At 40.4% G+C, this 18,367-nt stretch overlaps 2 protein-coding genes across 2 annotated transcripts in view; one reads left to right on the top strand and one right to left on the bottom strand.

Moving 5' to 3' along the window:
- Positions 1 to 10,659, bottom strand: part of cbl (Cbl proto-oncogene, E3 ubiquitin protein ligase) — a 32,189-nt gene extending 21,530 nt beyond the window's left edge. Inside the window, exons 1-2 of the mRNA XM_026191647.1 lie at positions 10,503 to 10,659; positions 5,616 to 5,863 (exon numbers count right to left, since the gene is read on the bottom strand). Coding sequence (XP_026047432.1) covers positions 5,616 to 5,863; positions 10,503 to 10,649 — 395 coding nt within the window. The 5' untranslated portion in view covers positions 10,650 to 10,659. The remainder of the gene's footprint in view (positions 1 to 5,615; positions 5,864 to 10,502) is intronic.
- Positions 10,660 to 11,603: 944 nt separating this feature from the next.
- drc12 (dynein regulatory complex subunit 12 homolog) lies at positions 11,604 to 15,822 on the top strand. Its single transcript, XM_026191649.1, has 6 exons — positions 11,604 to 11,905; positions 11,980 to 12,048; positions 12,501 to 12,620; positions 12,847 to 12,939; positions 13,015 to 13,145; positions 15,281 to 15,822. Exons 1-6 carry the CDS (start codon positions 11,854 to 11,856, stop codon positions 15,407 to 15,409), a joined length of 594 nt encoding a protein of 197 aa, XP_026047434.1. The 5' UTR covers positions 11,604 to 11,853; the 3' UTR covers positions 15,410 to 15,822.
- Positions 15,823 to 18,367: the final 2,545 nt, after the last annotated feature.

The following is an 18,367-nucleotide window of genomic DNA, read 5'->3' as shown; positions in this document are numbered from 1 at the left end:
GCTGCTTAAGGTGGTTTAAGTCAGTTAGGGACATTTCGTTTCATCTTCAGATATGAAAAAGAAAAGGGGTGGGGGGGTGCTCACAGGGGATACTCAGAGTGCTAACAGGGTTTTGTCATAATGTCTCACTAACAGAAGAGTGGTAGAATACAGCTAAGATAAATTAGATCATATTACATAAACACCAGCACTGCAATTATTATATTTCTGCAGTGCAGACTATTCCGCAATACATGACTGTGCAGTCTATAAGCTCACCACTTCCTGTAACCAGCTGGACCTATCAACGGTGGTCAGGATGCGATGGCAGCTTAGCCCAGGAAGATGATCAAACAGACTCTCTCAGAGAGGTCAAAGCTGTATCCGGTTAGACCCATGGGAGGGCAGGCAGAGGGGATTATCTGAGGACACATTGATCAACCCTTCTACTGTATGACTATTCTTAGAGAATGTGCCATGAGTAATGTTTAAACACAGTCTTCCTATCCTGTTTGCACATAAATGAATAAACTGGCTTGAAAAAAAAAAAGAGAGAAAAGCTGTATTAATCAAGAAGAGATTTGGAAAGTCAATTACTTTCAACGTAGACCAATTAACAGCCAACAAGAGACCACAGTTACAAAACACTGGGCTGTTAAGTGCAGAAGTAGTGACTGGTCATTTTTTATAGCACAATATGGTCTGACTTTGTAGCTCTACTTCCTGCTTAGAAAAGGAAGAGCTTTAAGGGCTAATCCTACTCTTCTAGCCATCTTGAGAACAGGCAATAATGTACATTTGGTCTTGGGTTGAAATTTAAAACTAATCTAAACTGTATATTAAAAATAAACTAACAGTCTGGCTCTTTGTGAACTCCTACAGCGGAAAATGTCTCGATTGTGCTGCGTAAAGCCAGAAGAGGAAGTAAGTGAAGCAAACAAGGGGGAAGTGCTGACTGTGTCATGTCGATTCTGACCGAATATGGGTTGTCACTGTTAATTAAGTTTTGCTTAGAGTCGACTCACTTTCATCTTACCCTCTTCGACTTTCAACAACGAACCCCCTCTTTTTCCTCTCCTCTGTGACTATGTTTGCACCTCGTTTCCACCCGACTCAGCTGCTCCCACAGTCAAAGCCCAAGCGAAAAGTGTTGCTCAACAAACCCAGGCGTATACTGTGCTACCGCGACTCTGCTTCATCTCTAAAGCTAAACAATCTGCGTGGCTTATGCGTTAGTGGGGGGCTGGATAAATAGAAGCCAAAAACTGCGGAGAAGTCTGCACGACATCGCATCACAGCATATCCACCCACTTTTCATTTGGGGCTCTTATAACACACTTGAGATCCTTCACTTTGATTTGAAAATAGACATAAAGCCCAATCATAGACCCTGAAGTCAATGGCTGACAAGCACTGATGTTGGCTGAAGTTAAAGTGGTGGAGATAACAAGTGTCAGTCGGTCTTGCATTTTCATTTTTCTATTTGAGGCCCATATTATCCTCATCTTCTGTTTAACCAAGTTTCTGTTTTATTAGTTTCCTAGCATCTCTCCGTCATTGGTCAATTCTATAGCATTTTTAAGTGGGCTGACACCCATTGGTTAGTGTCACTGCCACTGCCTTCTCCTTTGAGACAATGGCAGTCTTTGTGTGTAATGCCTGGCTACTGTCTGTGTGTCCATTTCCTCTCCTTCAAGCACGATTTTTTCCCCTTCTTTCTGCACAGTCTCTTGGTCCAATCAAGCAATGATAAAAACAAATTTCACAGAGAAATTGACACAATGTCTAAAAACAGCTTTATCGCCTCATGTCAAATACAGGAGTGGTTCACATAGACATTTCCTCTTCTCTCTGGTTGCTTTGGCATTTTTTTGCTTCTATGTCTGCAACATTACGGTCATGGCAGCTGAAAGAAAACAATCTTATTGAGGAACTGAGCAACTAGATGAGGATGTACATCTGACAACTGACTTGATAAAATGATTGCTTAATTTAAAAGAAAAAAAAAAAAGAGACTATGTTCAAAGGAAACACCAGGTTACACCAATGTGTGAAGAAACATTAGAACCATGTATTTCTGATTTAGTTCTGCAAGTGATCAAGTGATCTAGCCTTGGAGGGAAATTTACTCCGATCAACTAAATTTCTACCAAATTTTAGCCACCTGTGTTCGTTTTTATTGCAATAATCAAAATCTGGTGGTACCGATGAGCCCACTTTTAAGCCATTTTTTTCTCGCTGTCATTCAAGCCATACAACAAATCCACTTCCTCGTTGCAGGCATATAAATAGTCTAAATCTTCACTTTCCTTTCACGTATGACTGTAGACTTTTCAGTGCGTTATTACAAAGAGCATGCACAGCAACACTGGAAAAGCAACTATCCACAGAGGGCTACTATGTGAGCCAATTTGCTGCACACTGACTCTGCTCTAGAGGTTTTTTTTTTTGGTTTTTTTTCACAGTGGTGAAGCATTACAGCTGTCCAAAGTAAACCACTAGTGGCTTCTTCAATGACATACATTTTTTGGCTTCTCTCTCTCTCTCTCTTTTTGACTGCACGTTTAATCTTATCACAAGTGCTTGGCAAAATTTTGTTTTTGCAAACTTTGAAACTTTCAGACTTTTATTTCTATTGTTATTATCATTTTTACTAAGATCAAGTGATAGTCACACTCCTTATTACTGTAACAAAGTTTACAGACTTTAGTAAAAAGTGCATACTAGTCTTAAATTATGAATGGTCGAATAAGTTTACTTGATTACTTGATCTTGAAATTAGAAAATTTATAATGCACAACACAAATAAAATTTTCCCGAGGTCAGACAATAGTAACATGGTTATAGTTACACTCCAGAAAACTCTGAAAATTAAGAAAATGCCAACAGCAAAGGAGGACTTAGCACACGGAGTATTACAAAACAAAACAAACAAAAAAAAACAAAACAAACAAGACGCTGCCACAGTAATGTCAGTCATCATCCCAAGATGAGCAATGAGCAAGGGTGGGTAGCCCTGATATCATGATTGCAGACTTGTCCGTAACAAGTTGTTACAAATTCTCATTTCTTGCATATAAAGACACGGTTCTGACTCTCACAATGACCAAAGTCTACAAAATGTAGTTAATATTCTATTGAGCATGACTTGAATCATCTGTTAAGTGTTTACTGAGGTTACAGAGAAAGGGAGTCGATGGCCAATTTTCCACAAACTTATACTATTGGAAGTCTTTGTGTAACTGGAAGAGCAACTCCCTGTTGGCCATTAATTAATTACTTTTTTTTATTTTATTTTTTTTTATTTTAAAAATGCAGGTTTACCACATTTGGGTGTTCACTTTTCAAAGCTGGAAGCTGCTTCCATCTTATACATACAGTCTGTGGATTAGCACCAATATAACAAATAAACTACTTTTGATCAACTTCACATATAAGCTTTACTTGGCAGAGATGAACCACCTTGAGATCCCACACTCAGTACAAATATCAGCTTAGTACTGGCTAATACTGGCATAAAGCCCTTTCCTCACTAACGTCAGTAAATTTTGTTGAAAACGAAGCTTTAAGTATTAAACAGTTATAATAAATGTTAGCCTAGCATTAGCAATTACCTGATAGCAACATTATGCTGTTTGTTATCATTGGTAGAAGGTAGCGGCTATGGCTAATAATAAAATGATGCTTGCAAATGTTATCAGTCCCACCCATCTGTAATGTTAATTAGACAGTGTTAATTTAACAGGATATCACAATTATATTTTCTTTAATGTCCTAGACTAATCCTAAGAAAAGTCTATCGGAAACTAGATAAAAGGTCGCGGTCAACCTTATCAGCTCTGATCAGCAAAGAAATATGGTGCCAGGTCATTCATTCATTCTTATATATGACAACTTAAAAACAGTGTTGTTTTGATGTTATTGTTTCTATGGTTCTAAACTTTATTTAGAAAACAATACCTCTTAATTTTTTGTCAATCCACCTCCGGTCTCTCAATCATCCACATACCACTACAACAAAAGATTCCTACTGTCAAAATGCTAAAGGTCATCTTGCAGAAATATAGTAGCCTACAGTTGAAACTTGGATATCGCACTTATTATTTACAAATGTCTTGATGTACAAGTAGATGTACTGTGTCAGGATCCTACATGTTTATTACTACTGATAGCGCCGCCTGTCTTACTGCTGGGATCCACTTTTGTGCCCTATAGAAAACCTGTTTATTCAGTTTGGCGGCTTAAACAAATGACTGTGTTTTCTTCACGCTGCAGGGAACCTTCAGGGTTTTTCGATTGGAGTTGGAATTGCCAAGGAGGTGCCTTTATGTGTTGAAGATAATGGAGAACTATGAATAGTTTTGCCCTATGTGTGGGTAGAACTTGTGCTGTCTTCCTTTGACTAAACTAACACATGCATTCTGTAATGTGCATTGTGAAAAAACAAATGATGCCTGGGAAACTTGGCCATGGTTAGTTTGCCAGTTGACATCTGAAGAACATGTGTGCTCAGGCAAAACTACTACCTGTAAGTACGATGTACTTGGTATCATAGTGGGTATTATGTCCTTTGACTATGGTCTCAGTTCACCCATTTTCAAATAACTTAGGGTCCAAAATCTACTGAAGATGGCAGTCTGTCATAAAGGTTTCCTTGACAACACAAAAAAAAACTGCTGCAAGTCATCTTGCCTACTACCAGTGAGAAAAGATATTCTGGACAAAGTCCTTGCAGGCACAAAATCTGACGGCAGTTCATGTCATTTGGAGTGATCTGCTGTAAAAGGAAAAAGTATTCAAATCACAACAAAGTCCAACAGCATTCACCCACAGCATACATGAAACTAAAAGGGCATCTGTAAATATATACAAAGAAGATCAGCTTCTTCCAGTATAGTCTGCACCTCAAGAAAGGCTGCCAGTTACCACTAACCTCACTTTATACTGAGGTTTTTTTGTTTTTTTGTAAAAAACAAACAAACAAACAAACAAACAAACAAACAAAAACACAACAACAACAAAAACAAAACCCAAATGGAATGTCTTTTCAATAATCTGAGTCTCTCCAAACAAAGCCATGACATCTACTTATTTTCGGGACAGACTATACACTTCACTCTGTTTCTAGATAGAGAAAAAAACTTCAAGAAAGACAAAAGAAAGAGACAAGCGGGAGGCACCATGTGACTTTTCAAAAAAGTAAAATAAACTACATGGCGAAACTATGCTCGAGTAGATGGCAGAGATATGAAGGCACAAAAACAAAGCAGCATGCAGGCAGGCAGCTGTAGATTAAGCGCCATTTTGACCACAAACGCTCACATGCTCAAACCACAACACATCTTTCCTCTTGTTTTGATGCTTCTTGAGCTACAGCCAGCCTTGGGGCTGGGGGTGGGAGCAATTGTTCACGCTGTACCTGCATTGTCAGAATTATTCACAATGAACTGCTGCATTAAGAAGGTTTCACACCTTGAAATTCCCGTTTCAGATGTGTTTCATTGAAGACAATGAACACAGCAGCTCAGCAAGGTTGAGAAAAGCATTTGAACTTGAGAAGGCAAATAATTTATAACATAGACACTGATACGATTAAGATGGGCATCTATTCCATGTATTTCATCCAGTTTTCTCACCTTGGTTGTGAATTCTCCTCATACATGCGTTCCTTGCCCTCCTTGAACAAGCTAATGGTCTGCTTGGTCTTCTTTGTCAGGTTCTCCATGAAGACCCGGAAATACTCATTGTCACCCAAAGTCTCCATTTTGCCCTCGTAACGAGACAAAATGGTGCGCAGGTGCTGGTAGGTGTCTGGCAGCAGGTCCAGGATGTAGGGAGGGCTGTTCTTCAGAGCCAGTTTGGGGTTTTGGCATAGCCGCACCACCTGCAGAAAGGGAGGATGTGAGGGGGAGGGCAAGATACGGTTAGAAAGAATACATAAGATAAAACTCAAGCTAAAAGATGTGGTAGAAAGTGAGTGATGAAAGAGCAGTTAAAGGGACAGAGAAACAGAAAGATAATCTGCACAATCCATTCCATGTGTCACTATGCATTTTCACTCTCTACATCACTAAGGTAGTATTTATATCATATAGAGAATTTCACATAAATTAGCTTCTTCTTGCATTAGAGCACTTATCTTTAGTGCAAAGTAGTGTCTGTGAGCCTAGACAGGAGACGTGCAGAACAGAAAAAGCCAATAAAGTTAAAAAGACAAAGAAAGTGTTCCCTAAACATTTTGTGAAGTTAAGAGTAGTCAGAGTGATGCAAGTCTGTATATTATGCAATCGAAAATATAGACAGAGTAGCAAAGTTTAAATACCTTGTGACATCTTAAGTTAGTTTACTTATCACCGTACTATCAGAATGACCTAGATGGCAAACCTACATTAATTATGTAGCTAGTCGCCTGCATTTTTTATTCATTTACTACAGCTACGCAGCATTTCATGTGAAAATATACATTTTTAAACACAACAGACACAGTTGGATGGTGATTTACACTCCCAAGTGTTTATCCAAATTGTGTCACAGGGGGCTGAAGTCTAGCTAACACAACAGGCGGGGGATACCCTAGACAGGTAGCCAGTCCATAACATGTCTAACTCAACGAGAGACAGCAGTTTCTACCATTTAATCCAAAACTAAAGCCAATTTATAATCATCAGCCAACTTAACCTTTGTGTCTTTGAACTGTGAGATAAAATTGCACCAACCAGAATAAAACCCATACAATTATGCAGGCTCAGTGAGAGAGTGCAAAGAGCTAACCAGCAGATTTAAACTTTTATGAAGCAATAGCGTTCTGCACCTGCTGCTTCAAAATATGCTAAAAGGGCCTGTGATGTGTCACATGTGGCTTTGACTTCTGACTGAACATTAAGTAGAAAATGCATACATATTGTGCATTGTGATTCAACTTTAAGAAAAAGAGATTTAGCTGGTGTAGAGCATAGTCCTAACCCTACAGTAGCTCTCCTTTTTAAGATATTACATTTTGTAAACAAGAACTCCTGCACCCTTCCCATCCCCTTTTGACTAGCATGTTTTAAGCATGTAGTCCCTCTATGTTCCACTTCTTGAGCATGTTTACAGAAGCTGTTAATGAGTTTACACTTCCCCATTTTAATTTGCACATCCTATGCTACTTCTGCCTTACAGACTCAAATTCTCTCTACTTAACATTTGGACATGATTGCCTTGCAAATTTGAAAAACCTCAAGTGAGCAACTTCGAGAACACAAATGCAAACAAAAGCCAAATTTTTTTTGACAAACACGAGTGTCTATCTACGAACACCGACTCACCCGAACCGTGAACGTGACAATCATCTGTCACATGGGTTTATAAAACATGTTAACCATGACTGGAACCAAGTTTATGACAACGTTGAAGACATTCAGGAGAGCGCATTAACATGTTTCATCCTCAAAAATGTGCAACAAATCTAACTGCAGTGTTGCACTTCGCCGGGTCAATTCATGAATCATTACGAAACACACAGCCAAACATTTTGGGTGTCATGTCCCGATTCCAGCCCGAGCTTTTATACATCTGTGTAGCCAGGCTGTCAGCTTCAGTTACTGAACAACTGTATGTCAAAAACAGGACGTGGCTTATTCTTTGCAGACCAGGCCAAATTATTGTCCACTGATCATGTGAAAATGTACGAAAGAGATATGGCAGGAACAGCATTACAAGAATGTCGTTATGAACTTCCTTGCTTCCTCCATTTAAAAGGCATCAGTGTGGCATTGTGGAAGTAATGAGACTTCAAAGAGCTCAAACACTTTGTTTATTAATCATCATCAATGGAAAAACTTTTTAAGTGTATTACAATTGTTAATGTAGTTTTATTTTTAGGCATATGAATCTATGCTGTATAGACTACATTGTTTTACCGTGCAACATATTCCACTATCATGATTCAAAAATTAAACTATACAAATATTAATGCATAATAAGTAAAAATAAAAACACCTTGATGATTTGGCTGATAAAAATGATTGAGTCTACCAAACTGAGCCGTGACTGTTGGAGAACTTAAAAAAAAAAAAAGAGCCAATATTACCAACAATGTGTCCCAATTCCATTAACCTTCTCCAGGCCTCCAAGCGCTTAGTGCTAACACTTGTGCCCAACCCTCAGCCAAACATAATCCATGCATGCGCTGGTACAAGGTCACAACTGCTGAATGCTCTATGTCAGCATGTGTTAAAGCTTCTGACTTGAAGTAAAATGTTGATCCCCTCCGAGCTAAATTACATTCCACTGATCTTTCTGTCTCTCTCTCGCTCTCAGGTGATTCTACACCTGGTGTGATTATGTAGATTTTTCCACATGAACTTCAAGGTATTTTACAGGTTGAAGACAAGTTGGAGCTGGTTGAATTTTGGGGGATTTTAGCTGCAAACAGCCATTTTAAGTGCTTTCTCACACTTTAGTGAGACAATGTCCCCTAAACGTTTTCAATGTTGAAAGAGTAATAATGATTCCTCACAGCAGGAGAAGGTAATGTGGTATTATGATCAGTGTCTATACACTAAATAGAGTCAATCCATGTTGTAGGCCAAGCAGCAATCATCGTCTTGATACACTTGTTTAGTCCCAAAAAGGCATGAAAAAGAATGAAGACGAAGAACGAGCTGTGTAAATGTTAAGTACCTTTCAACTATACACCTCCACACCGCGAACAATGTCTTGTACGCATAAAACTGATTAAAATAAAAAAAATAAATAAATAAATGACTGTCTTAGATTATGATGTGAAATTCAGGGCTTGATATTGGCCAAAACTTAAAATCTTACTAAACGCATTTCCGTAGCTAATACTTCTGATTTTAGTTTAGAGTATTACTTTACCTAATTAGTCAAAAGGATGTGGCAGTGCAACAACAGAGACAAGAACAGGATCTGATGTTAAACTTGTTTTAACATCAGATCCTGTTAATACAGGAAAGCTAAATTAAGAATACTGACTTTACACATTGACACATGCCCCAACTGTAAAACCACGGCCTGATTAGCAATTTGCCTATAAATAAATTGACAATCATTTTCTTTATCCACCAGAGAAAAAAACAAAACAAAAAACAACCATATCTTCATCATGAAAAAATAAAGTGATTTGAGCTCTTCGTCGCACTATCACTGAGCATTCAGGCAGCACAAAATTGATGTGACAACAGATAAAAATTAGCCACTGCAACAGATACAGATCTTGAAGAACAGGTACAGCAAGTAACAGAGGATCAAAATTTAACTTAGTTCTACGTGGGAGGTGTTTTCAAGGAGAAACTGCGTTATAGTTCTGCAGGTCTTGGTCAGTGGTATCTGTTGGTTTGTGGGTTCACTTTAGATAATACTAAATATACTTCTGCTGCTATTTTACGCAGTCCCATGGAGTAAAATCACTTTGGCACGTGAGGTATAGCTTCTTTTTTTTTTTTTTTTAAAGGTAAGATATTCCTTTATCTGGCTGTTTTTCTTCCAGTCAATCAGTTTCTAAAAAAAAAAACATATTAACATGGCAAAATAATCCCTTCTGTAAACTGCAAGAGCCAGACTGATAGGTGGCAGGTAGTTTAATGTGTGGCAGATCAGATCAGCGGCCTCCCTCTTCTTTGGTCTGTATTAGACAAGCTTTCTACAGAAGTGTTGAACATTCACAGAAAACAAGGTGATAATAAAGATCAACGTTTCATTGCCACTTGTGTTCTTGTCTGTGCTAATTGAGGCTCGACTAAGCAAAACACACTTAAATGTGCTAGTAGTTTTGCAAAGGCATCATAGTTTATAATGCGTCGCGTTGGAAGTTGAGAAACAAAAAAGCCGTGTGTGAATCTCACAGGAAACTGGGGGTCAAACTGTTGCAGGCTTTTTTCCGAGAAGTAAAGCAGTGAGATGACTCTCCCCTGGTAAAGACCATAGCTGGACACGTAAAATGCGTACTTTTCTTGTTCTCTAAACAATTTGTTACAATTTTCAAGGGTTGACAGACAGCTGACTATAGATTTTTCATAAACGAGCTACAGGAGACACCGTTGCAGTGCTGGGAGCCCTTGTATTTCAATTTCCTGTCACAAAGTCGTTAGATTCAGCTCTTATGTGACATATTTAAAGAATACTAACCTCCCTGTTAGAGCTAAAGATTGTGATATACCTTAAAATATTTAGCCGTGGTCAAACAATGTAACGCTATGCACCGCGGTTTCACAACTAAAGAGTAGTTACCCGAAAGTGTTAACAACCCTGCCAAGTAATAAACTAAGCCTTCCTATGCCAGTTAATATTAAGCTGCTACGAAAGTGGCGTGCCACATGACGAACAAAACAAGAGTTCAGGTTATCTGTGAGCTAAAGTTAGCTAACCATATCCTGTACCAGCCTGTTAGCTAACTTAGCAACAACAGACCTTCAGCAGGCGAAGATTAGCTAGCTTATCGCAAGTTAGCTACGGTTAGCTAGCAGTCGCTCTAGCCATCCGACGCGTAAGCAAACGCTAACGGCTTAACGTTGACAAACCTTGTCCATTAGTTTCCAGCATTTCTCCACCGTCTTTTTGTCCACGGCCCCGGGCTGGTGATGGGAGTGGAGGTGGTGATGGTGTGGCTGGAAGGCATCCTTCATCATTCCGATGATCCCCCCGCCTTTCTTCAGGTTCCCAGCCATGTTCGGGCTCGGCTAGGGTCGGCCACAGCGGCAGACAGGCGAGGTGAGGCAGGGCAGGGGGTCAGGGGGACCGAACCGCCGCCTGGAGTTGGTTGGACCGGGCGATGGTGATCCCGTACCCCCTGTGAGGACAGCGCCCGAGCGGCGAATCCGAGCCAGGGTCCGACGGGGGTAAAATGAGGGAGGAAGAGATGACTATTGGATAAAGGCTCCCATCAGTAAATATAACATGATTATTTGGTAGATAAATGTCCAGATTGTGGATAAAACAAGCCCAACGGTCACTCACACCCTGCACAAGTCCCCCTCTGTGCCGCAGCTAGCAGGCTGCGTTGCTCAGCGTCTCCCTCTCTCTCTGCAGGGACCCACGCAGGCTAATTAACGGAGCACCAGACCTGGCTCCTCTCGCCCTCAGCTGGAGGACAATGGCAACGGTTTCTTCGCAGGACTCGAGCGTGTCCTCGCCTCCGTCCAAGCCGCGATGTCGTTCCTCTCCTTTGTCAGCAGCAGCTCTTTTCGGCTGTGCCGTGTCTTCAGGGGAAGTTCAGAGGCTGTGTGACACTGTCAGCACTCGTTTGCGAGCTGCGAGCCTGACGACACAAAGCGCTCAGCGACGACCGAGGAGAGGAAGTTGAACTTAAAGCTGCGAAAGCCTCACGGTCATAGACGGGAACTAGGGTGAATAAATAATTATGGGATTTAAACATTGCCCAGCATTTTCTGTTTCCCCCCTCTGACGTGTATGTGCGGCCCTTTCCTTTCCTGTACGTCCTCTTCCGTTAACCCCCACCCTCTCGTCTCTCTCCCCGCTGCCCAAACCCTAAACTCCCCGCCTTCTTTTTAAAGCGCGTTCTCGATAAATGAATGTAACCGAGCACGCGCGTCTGCCTGTAGAGCATTCATAAAATCTCAGTGAGATGCTGAGTGCATCTCTGAGTTCTCCCGGCTCGGGCCTCGGTAACCCCTAGCAACAAAAGACGCTTTCACATATACTGAAGGCAGCTGGCGCTGTGCGCGTTCCCCAGTCATGTGTGACTGGCTGTTGTAAAAGTCACTCAACTATCAATTAAACCGGACACTTTGTTTTATGGCTGCTCACTCAGCAACCAGTGCACAGCAACAGAGTCTCACCACCATACAGTAAGCGTAGGCCCTCTGTGAGCCTGTGCGTGTCCGTGGGTTGAACAGGCAGCCTTAAGCAAGCATGTCCCCGAAGAAGAAGACAAAGAAGACCGCAGAGAAAAGTCCAGAAAAATGTAATCGAGATGCTTTTTTTTCTTTCGTGACTGCAGATCTTCTATTTCTTACACATATTTCTGTGTTGTTACAGGTCAAAATGACGTGGAAGAAAAGCATAGGCACAGTATTCTGGATATAGCCATTCTGCAGGATCACATAGGTGAGCCTTGAGGTTTTATTCCTTTATAAATAATAAAAACAGATTGTATGATTATTACATAAAGGGTCAAACTGAAAATGACTTAGCAGATCCATTCCTTGTCATGTCTGTTCCCTTTTAAATCGCTGATCTCCCATGTTATTGGGTTGTATATAGATTTTAAGTGAGTTATTAAGAGATCAGTCTTTTGGCCCATAAAAGGATAGAAAATACTAAAAAAAAAAACAAAACATGTTTTAAAACGTCTAAAAAGCAATACAAGTGGAAATGAAAGCCCACATGTTAAAACTTGACTGCATATTTGGGCATGTTTAATGGATAATTTAGTTTGCATCAATACAAGTTTTGATAAGAAAGTAATTTCCACTTTTGCTTATGAAAACAAAAAACAAAGAAAGCTCCCTCTGGTTTGTACGTTCAATGCCTGCATGTGTTTGTGTGACTTCCTGCAGCCTTACAGTGTGAGGCTTTAAGAAGGGTCCAGTCAGACAGAGCTGACCTGAGGAGACGTGTAAGAGACATGGAACAGAAGCTGCAGCGCGAGAGACAAGACCACAGGGACATCTACTGGGGTGGGTACAGATGGGGCACGAATCCAAAATTAGTCTGTCTTTTAATAACCTGATCAAAGTGCGGATCCCTTTGGGAGTGAGGACAAGGGGTGTGTTTGCCGAGGTTAGGGTAATTTTTGAGGAACAAAAAATCTAATTAGCCGGGCGCTTAAGCTGATTGCTGTATTAGCTTTTCAAAGTGAATCAGCAATGAAGTCTGAAATAGCTGACGCAAATGTCATTCTAGACCTCAGTCGCCAGTACAAAACCATGCAGACCGAACTGACCAACAAGGTGAAGAAACTGGAACAGGAAGTCAGCCAACTGAAGGAAGACCTTGGTATGGTCTATCTATATTTAAAGTATAATCAAACAAATGGATCCACATAAGAGTTTACTCTCTGTATTTGTATAGCCCTATCCCAGGAGGAACTGAGTAAAGAGAAAAGTGAGCGTAAGCAAGTGGAGCAGGAGAAGGATGCCATCATAGCAGACCTTCGACAAAAGCTGGACAACATGGAGTCAGACTATGAGAAGATCCTTCATGTGAGTTTCAACACAAGGCAGTTCAAGCACACACTGTGGCAACAATACGCATTTGAAAGCCTACACGTATACGAAAATACCCATTTGAGGTAACCTTTTGCACAATGTGGGGCAGCTTTGTCTTGTATGTGCAGTTAGGCCAACCCTCAGAGAACTTGATCTCAGAGTTAGTTCCGCCAAAGTCATGGGAAGGTACTAGCACTTCTTCTTGTTGGTCAGACCTGCAGCTTATGTGTGACTCTTGAAAGAGCAGTGTGATGACACCAGTTTCTTGAAAGTCAAGCTCCTGAATGTATGATTGCTTTGAGCTGATAATTCAGTCTAAAATGACAAACTAAGCAAACGCTAATAGAGCTGTCATGGATGTTTTATATGAGTTAAGTGACTTAAAAATGATTCATATGATATTATGATGATGCTGATGAAAACTGTTGCAGTTTATGTCTAATAATCGTAGGTCAGAAATACTAAAAAACTAGATGGAGTGTACAGTATAGATGTGGTTTAATTCTTCCCCCATAAAATGACATTTGCCGACTTCCCCTGTATCCTCAAGTTTTGACACCTTAGTACGTATCAATAAAGATGTCCTTTTATGACCATTAGAGTAGTTTTTTTTTTCCAAGTGTAGCTGCACAGGCAGAGAATGTCCTCACTAACTTCTGATGCAAAGTGAGTAATTTTCTTCTATAAGCAGGCCTGAAATATGGTGCTTAGTTCAGAAAACTTACTACGCCATTACAAACTTTGCAGCTTTACGGAACTATCAATGCACATAACACCAGAAATTATGCAATCAATATGACCGAGAAACTGCTGTAAAAAAGAAGCCACAAATAGTACTGTAGAAAAGTATTCACCCTCTTCCTGATTTCTTATTTTTTTGCATATTTGTGACATTTACATGCCATTTGAGACACTCTTCTTCGCAGAATTATTTTCATTCATCTATATTGGAGGGTTTATAAGTATGAGTAGTATGCGGTCCTGAAGCTGCAAAGCTGCCCAAAACCATCACACCACAAAACCAAGTTTGATTGTTGATATGATGTTCGTTTTATGAAATGCTGTGTTAGTTTTATGCCAGATGTAATAGGGAACCTCCAAAAAGTTCAGCTTTTGTCTCGTCAATCCACAGAAAATGTTCAAAAAGCCCTTGGGGTTCATCAAGTTGTTGCTTGGCAAATGTGATATGAGCGCCTCCTTTTTCAGCAGTGGTTTTTCTTCTTGAACTCACCCATGGATGCCATTTTTGCCCAATCTGTTTTTATTGTTGAATCACGAATTCTGACCATAACTGAGGCAAGTGAGGCCTGCGGTTTTTTCGATGTTGTTCTGGGTTCTTCTGTGACCTCCTGGATGAGTCATCAAAGTGCTTTTTTTGGTAGGCCTGCCACTCCTGGGAAGGTACAACCCTGTTCCAAGTTTTCTCGATAAAGTTTTTTTTTCCATAAAGTCCTAAAGCCTTATAATGGATTTGTAACCCTTTCTAGACTGATAGATGTCAATCACTTTGTTTCTCAGTTGTTTTCTGTCAATCGTGGCATGATGTGTTGCCTTTTAGCCTGCTACATTTTGTCAGACAGGTTCTTGTTACTTGATTCAACAGCTATGTCAGCAATTTAAACTGGGTGTGGTAGGTGAAACTGAACTCAGCTTTTTGTTTGGGTTATCTCCATCTAATATTAGAGTTTGTGTTATGACCCAAAACATTTAAGTGAGACAAATATGAAGAAAAAAAAAACTCCACTTCCTGGGAGTTTTTTCCATTAAGATGTAATGGATGAGGGATGGGGTCATTGTTGACCTTTTCGCTAGCGCCCGAGTCCGACTGGCTGGCTACAGACAGTGCATGCAAATTTTCAGCGCTCAGATCTTCAAAGGTAAGTGGTCAAGCTTAGAGCCCTGTTCGAGGGCTCAGCCTCTGATCCCAGAGATAGGATTTTAATATGTAATTAACATTATTCCTCTCTTCCCAAGTATGACACAGAATCTAATTAAACCTCCTTCAGTGCACCCTTACAACTCATCAGTGATAAAGGTGGTTAAGAAGGGAGGGAAATCAGGTTGGACAAGTCGGTGACTTGAAGGGAAAATCTTAGCTTGCATTTTAATGCTGCCCATGTTTTCTGCAGGAGACTCTCGACAGCCTGAGTTCCCAGCTGTCTGCGACTCGACAGGGTTGGGAAGACGAAAGCGCAACTCTTCATCAAAAGTACAAGGAGCTGCTCTCTGAATTTGGCCTAAATGCCCTGGATCTTTAAAATATAGGAGTCTGACATATACAGTAAGAACAGCAGTGAGATGTGTTTGTTTAATGCTGTAGCTACAGCACTGACTCTGTTTGATCTGCTAGAGTGCTGTGTATGGCTCACCTGTAACTGTATGGATGTTAATGTATATTTTAGAATAGGAAATAGATCACCATGTAGTGGCATGTAGCGCCCACTAGATGTAGCAAATGACTGCTTGTGGTCAGAAAGATGGTGGCCACTGACACTCAGTTGCTATTAGAGCATTACAGTGTGTATACTGTATTTTATATGAATATTAGTAGTACAGTAAGTATTTTGTTGTTTATATAGAAGAGCGCAAAATCCAAAAAAGCTGCATAAAACATTTGGGGGTTACAATAAAGTGGTGAAAATGAATAAAGCTGTTGGTGAAAAAACTGTAACTATTGTGATTTCACAACAAGTATGCATGCTAGCAGAGATGGCAGTGTAGATAGAGTTCTCTGTGGCAGCCTTTGAGAGGCCAAATATGGTAAAAGACAACGAGGGAGACGTGAAACAAATGCACGATGTAAAGAAAACCACAACTAATGCTCAGTATCAAGCAGATTAATACTAAGCAATAACAAGAGAAAGGCACGGGGGGAAAAAAATTAATCATGCAGGAAATATGATTCAGCTGCCCCGCATCAATAAAACCCGACTTTCCCTGCAGGGAGCGAGATAAACACATTTTATTTTCAAGGCTGTCACTTGTGCATCTTTTTTCGTGGCCCAGTGCATTTTTTTAGTCTCTCATCTGTGGGGTAATGAATCATTTACTCAGGGATTAAGATAATTCTGTGCTCTGACGGCCAATTAACGCAGGAACTCAAGAGGCCTTTATCAGAAAACCAATATTTCCTCCTCAAACCACCAGGAGCTGTTGCCCGTTTCAGTTTGTTTAGGGCTTAATGGGGTCGACTGCAGTAGTTAAAATGAGAACGGCATAGTGCACCTGTTAGTGGAGGTGCAGAAAAATAACGATTGGCACATTGTGCCTTATCTTCCCATAGTGGAAATGTTATGAGCCCTGCAGCAGTCAGTGATGGAAGATGTATTAGCAAGCACGGATAAGTCAAATACAGTTTAAGCATCAAAAAGAAAAAAATATTTGTATTACATAGAATACTGTGCAAAAGTCTTGAGCTACCCCCATATTTTTGGCATTTTCCTTCCTAGGAGTCAGATTTTTATTAAAAGTGGTCTTGAGCAATATTTCTCCAGGCTTTCTGAAGGTCCTTAGAGTTTTTCTTTGGACTTTAGCTGCTTTTTCACTAATTTTTAATCCAGTCCATTTTCAGCAGACTGTTGTTTTGTTTGTAAAGCCACTTAAGACTGAGCCATGAATCATTTAATCACAAAATTTGTTCCCATTTCTTCAAATTGCTGAAAAGATGCTAAAGATACTAAAGTTTGACAGGGATAAAATAGTATTTTATTAGCCAATAAGTTGATCCCTAAAGAGCTATTAGCTGAAAACACTGCATATGTCTGCATGTGTAGTGTGTCCTTAAAAACTGGAGAAATGGTGGCCCTTCAGTAGATCCATCTGTTGTTTGCTAAAGCCTCATCAGAAACGGTCTCAGTGGAAGGGTGGCTGTCAAGTAGTCATTTTTAAAGAAGGGAAAGAGGGAGATGAGTCTGAGGTATGGAATGAAAATCAGAGGCAACAGGTCTTTATAGAGAGATGAGTCCAAATTTGAAACTGTTGGTAGAACAGTAAATGTCTACAGCCATCTGTGAAACACGCAGGAGTCATGGATTGGGGCTGAATTTCAGCCAGTGGTGTTGGGAATCTTGTCATGTATGAAGGGAGAGAAGTACTTTCACATTTTGACCATCTGGAAAGCATCTGATTAGAAGTAGCTTCACTTTTCGGCATGAGAATGATCCTAAACGCACTGCCAATGCAGTAAAAGCATACCTGGACAGAAACACACAAAATGGAACACTATCAGTGATGGATTGGCCTCCCCAGAAGCAGTGTGGGATCATACTGACAGAGGAACAAAAGGCAGCCAACATCCAATTTAGAGCTTTGTATGGCCAATACATGGCCAATATTTAGACCAATGTACTTCATCCATCTATCCATCTATCCATCCATCTATCCATCTATCTATCTATCTATCTATCTATCTATCTATCCATCCATCCATCCATCCATCCATCCATCCATCCATCCATCCATCCATCCATCCATCCATCCATCCATCCATCCATCCATCCATCCATCCATCCATCCATCCATCCATCCATCCATCTGTCTGTCTCATTAGCCCATTAATAGGTGTATCTTTTCCCTGTGGGTTTACCTTTCTCTACACATTCTCTAGCAGGCAGAACAAACGTACCATTTTTGTCCTCCGTGAACACGATTAATGAACAAATTCTAATTTGAACTCTGGCATCGGAGCATTCGCCCAAAGACAAACGATGCTGTGCAAATGATGGAGCCATTACAGAAATGGACTGATATTTATCTTTGTCATTGAAACCTTCATCCAGGGTCAGCAAAGACCAGCGATCTGGCCAAAACAAATGACTTTTGTAACTCGCTATTAGAAAAAATCTAAATCCAGCCTGGTTTTTGTTATTAAGTACCCACGTGACGGATTTCTGTAAGAACAGGATTCTACTTTCATTTTTCTGGTGGGTATGTGACAAAGAGCGCTGTCGGCTACGCTTCCACTGGAATTTGACTTGGCTGTGTACCACCTTTGTCAAGTATGCGGGTAACAATACAGCAAAATGTCAAGGCTGTGATTTCCTGTGTTGCCAAGAGCATGAGAGAAATCACATAGGACAACAAAAAAAAAAAACCCCACAAAACGCACGCTCTCTCTAACCCACCCACCCACTCGCACACAAATAGGTGATCAGTTCCTCCTCTTCTGTGAGGCATCGATCAAGGCAGGAGTGAAAAGTGAGGGAACAAACACAAAG

Source organism: Astatotilapia calliptera, chromosome 14 (genome assembly GCF_900246225.1).
Source record: "Astatotilapia calliptera chromosome 14, fAstCal1.2, whole genome shotgun sequence".
Taxonomy (NCBI): Eukaryota; Metazoa; Chordata; class Actinopteri; order Cichliformes; family Cichlidae; genus Astatotilapia; species Astatotilapia calliptera.
Note: the sequence above shows the minus strand (reverse complement) of the source record. Positions and strands in the feature narration are given on the sequence as shown.

Excerpts from the sequence above, each read along its gene's own strand:
- drc12 (XM_026191649.1), top strand. The coding sequence starts at position 11,854 with ATGTCCCCGAAGAAGAAGACAAAGAAGACCGCAGAGAAAAGTCCAGAA. Across the intron at positions 11,906-11,979 it reads AGAGAAAAGTCCAGAAAAAT|GTCAAAATGACGTGGAAGAA; the intron begins GTAATCGAGATG and ends GTGTTGTTACAG. Across the intron at positions 12,049-12,500 it reads CATTCTGCAGGATCACATAG|CCTTACAGTGTGAGGCTTTA; the intron begins GTGAGCCTTGAG and ends GACTTCCTGCAG.